Raw genomic sequence first — 3,312 nt, 5'->3', positions numbered from 1 at the left:
TCCTATCGTAAATATATCAAAACTTAATTTTTGATTAGTAATATGCATTGCTAAGAACTTAATTTGGACAACTTAAAAGGCGATTTTCTCAGTATTTAGATTTTTTTGCATTTCCGGATTTTCAAATAGTTGTATCTCAGCCAAATATTGTCCTATCCTAACAAACCATACATCAATGGAAAGCTGTATTTATTTATATCGATTTATTCAGCTATGTATAAATCTCCATTTAAAAAAATTTACCCTTATGACTGGTTTTGTGGTCCAGGGTCACATTTAATAATTTATATTGCTTGTCTGTATTGTGATTTCTCCTGCAGGATTACCTCCCAGTGGATGTCCAAAGTCAATTTTCATCTAGCAGAGAGCTCATCAGAAATATCCATAACAGTTTTCAGAAATTACGGGACAGGGCAGAGAGGATGGCTGAGCGCTCAAAGGAGAATGCCACAGATCTGCTGATGTTTGGGAAGGAGCTCAGGTACCACCTCATCCTGAGCGCTGTTTCTGAATCTCTGCGGTATCTCTTAAACCAGTGGTTCTCAACCATGGGTCTGAGGTCCACCTCCAAGGGCAAACTTCCAAGGGGGCCTCAAATGTTTTAAAATAAGTCAAAGCAAGCCTTTAAACGACTAAATCAAGATATTTCTTAATTTAATTGACCCCTAAACCTCTGGACTTTTTAATTACAATTATGTCAGTAGTTACTTATTTTAATCTATGGACACTCTTAATTTCTATAATTTAAAAAAGGTTGAGAACCACTGTCTTAGACATGTAGAAAGACGGGGAAAAAAATTAAGAACGTTCAAAACATAAAGGCAGCTGTACATTTTTATTTATAAAATTATATATTTTATTTATAAAAACAGTTGTTGGCTGACCATTGTTTCCTACCCACCAGTACTGTTCGATGCATAAATAAATAATTACACAGCTGAGATGTTTTTCTATATGTTTTGGCCATTTAGGAAATAAACTGAATTATGAATTTTAGGACTATATAACTATATGGAAAAAAAACCCCAGAAAAATTTCAGAATGTTTAAAATATAAAGGCAGCTGTAGATGTTTTACGGGACAGGGCAGAGAGGATGGCTGAGCGCTCAAAGGAGAATGCCACAGATCTGCTGATGTTTGGGAAGGAGCTCAGGTACCACCTCATCCTGAGCGCTGTTTCTGAATCTCTGCGGTATCTCTTAAACCAGTGGTTCTCAACCATGGGTCTGAGGTCCACCTCCAAGGGCAAACTTCCAAGGGGGCCTCAAATGTTTTAAAATAAGTCAAAGCAAGCCTTTAAACGACTAAATCAAGATATTTCTTAATTTAATTGACCCCTAAACCTCTGGACTTTTTAATTACAATTATGTCAGTAGTTACTTATTTTAATCTATGGACACTCTTAATTTCTATAATTTAAAAAAGGTTGAGAACCACTGTCTTAGACATGTAGAAAGACGGGGAAAAAAATTAAGAACGTTCAAAACATAAAGGCAGCTGTACATTTTTATTTATAAAATTATATATTTTATTTATAAAAACAGTTGTTGGCTGACCATTGTTTCCTACCCACCAGTACTGTTCGATGCATAAATAAATAATTACACAGCTGAGATGTTTTTCTATATGTTTTTGGCCATTTAGGAAATAAACTGAATTATGCATTTTAGGACTATATAACTATATGGAAAACCCCCCCCAGAAAAATTTCAGAATGTTTAAAATATAAAGGCAGCTGTAGATGTTTATCTATAAAAATATTATGCTTATGTGCCAACCACTGTTTTTTCTACCACCAGTACGGTTAGATATATAAATAAATAATGTGATTAAAATCATGATTTAAATCATGTATTTATTTTATACTATACTTTAAAAAAAAACTTTTTTACACATAATTTTGTCTACCCACCAGCAGTGTTGATGATTTAAATAATTATATTAATCACATTATTTATTTATACATATACTTATTTATTTTATACTACTACTATTTTTTCTTAACTACCCCTATTACCCCTTACAGCAAAAGAAATAAATGAATAAAACCTTCAAAGTGATACAAGTCTACAAATCAACCTGTAGGGGTTTATTTTTTGATGGTGACTGTTTGACTGTATGTTATTTCTTATGCACAATGGTACAGTACAGTACAGTAACATTAACTGTTTGAGTAGGTGGAAAATACCAGATTTTTTCAGTGGTTTGAGATAGCCTGATTGTCAAATGTTTATGACTACCTGCCATAGATTTCAGCTTTGTTCTCTCTCCGCTCCAGTTCTTTGGGATCAGATGAGTCACCTGTGCCTATCCTGGCATCCTGCAAGAGTCCTTGGGCTGCACTCAGACGCTCTGTCAAAGGGCTTTCTGTTGAGTTCTCACTTCTGTCTGAAAAAGCTGCCCAACAGGTACTGTGCCGCCCACACATACCATGTGAACTGGCTGCGTGCTGCTACAGAGGAATTTAATTTGTTTCTTTAATACAGGGCAGAAGAGAGGAGGATGATGTGGTGGAAAAACTAAATCTGTTCTTGGACTTGCTGCAGTCGTACAGGGTGAGTATTGATGTGCTTTAACAATTAGCTACAGCTTTATGTTTTTGTCCATTTAGAGGCAATAAACTGAAATATGTTTAAATATTATACAGTAAATACTCTACCAGTCAAAAGAACTGTTATTGTTAATAATAAATGTTTCTAGAGCATCAAATCAGCATATTAGAATGATTTGTGAAGAATCATGTGACACTGAAGACTGGCGTAATTATGCTGAAAATTCAGTTTTAACATCACAGGAATAAATTACATTTTAAAATATTTTCAAATAGAAAGCAGTTATTTTAAATCGCAATAATATTTTACAGTATTACTGTTTTTATTGTATTTTTGATCAAATAAATACAGCCTTGGTGAGCATAAGAGACTTCTTTGAAAAACATTACCGTGAGATACTTATTTTAAAGGGGTCATATGATGCGATTTCAATTTTTCCTTTCTCTTTGGAGTGTTACAAGCTCTTGGTGCATAAAGAAGATCTGTAAAGTTGCAAAGACTAAAGTCTCAAATCCAAAGAGATATTCTTTATAAAAGTTAAGAGTCAACCACACCCTCCTAAAACGGCTCATTCTAACACGCCCCCACATGTCTACGTCACGATGTGCGAAGATTTGCATAACACCGCCGAAATGTTCACGCAAAGAAAGAAGGCGAAACTTTTATTCTCGCTGTAGTATTGTTGACGCTGCAGCCATGTCCTGAAGACGCTGTGTGCTTCGTTGTGAAAGCGAAGCTACTTTGTTTGGTCTTCCAAAAG

General features: G+C 34.7%; 1 protein-coding gene across 1 annotated transcript in view; it reads left to right on the top strand.

Moving 5' to 3' along the window:
* LOC107758331 (sorting nexin-8-like) overlaps window positions 1–3,312 on the top strand; it is a 14,281-nt gene that overhangs the window by 5,441 nt on the left and 5,528 nt on the right. The window contains exons 8-10 of the mRNA XM_016576045.1: window positions 321–481; window positions 2,279–2,408; window positions 2,487–2,555. Of these exons, the coding sequence (XP_016431531.1) occupies window positions 321–481; window positions 2,279–2,408; window positions 2,487–2,555 (360 nt within the window). The remainder of the gene's footprint in view (window positions 1–320; window positions 482–2,278; window positions 2,409–2,486; window positions 2,556–3,312) is intronic.

This window comes from Sinocyclocheilus rhinocerous, unplaced genomic scaffold (assembly GCF_001515625.1).
Source record: "Sinocyclocheilus rhinocerous isolate Xijiao unplaced genomic scaffold, SAMN03320098_v1.1 scaffold2639, whole genome shotgun sequence".
NCBI classification, from domain to species: Eukaryota; Metazoa; Chordata; class Actinopteri; order Cypriniformes; family Cyprinidae; genus Sinocyclocheilus; species Sinocyclocheilus rhinocerous.
This window is presented reverse-complemented; position numbering and strand designations above follow the sequence as displayed.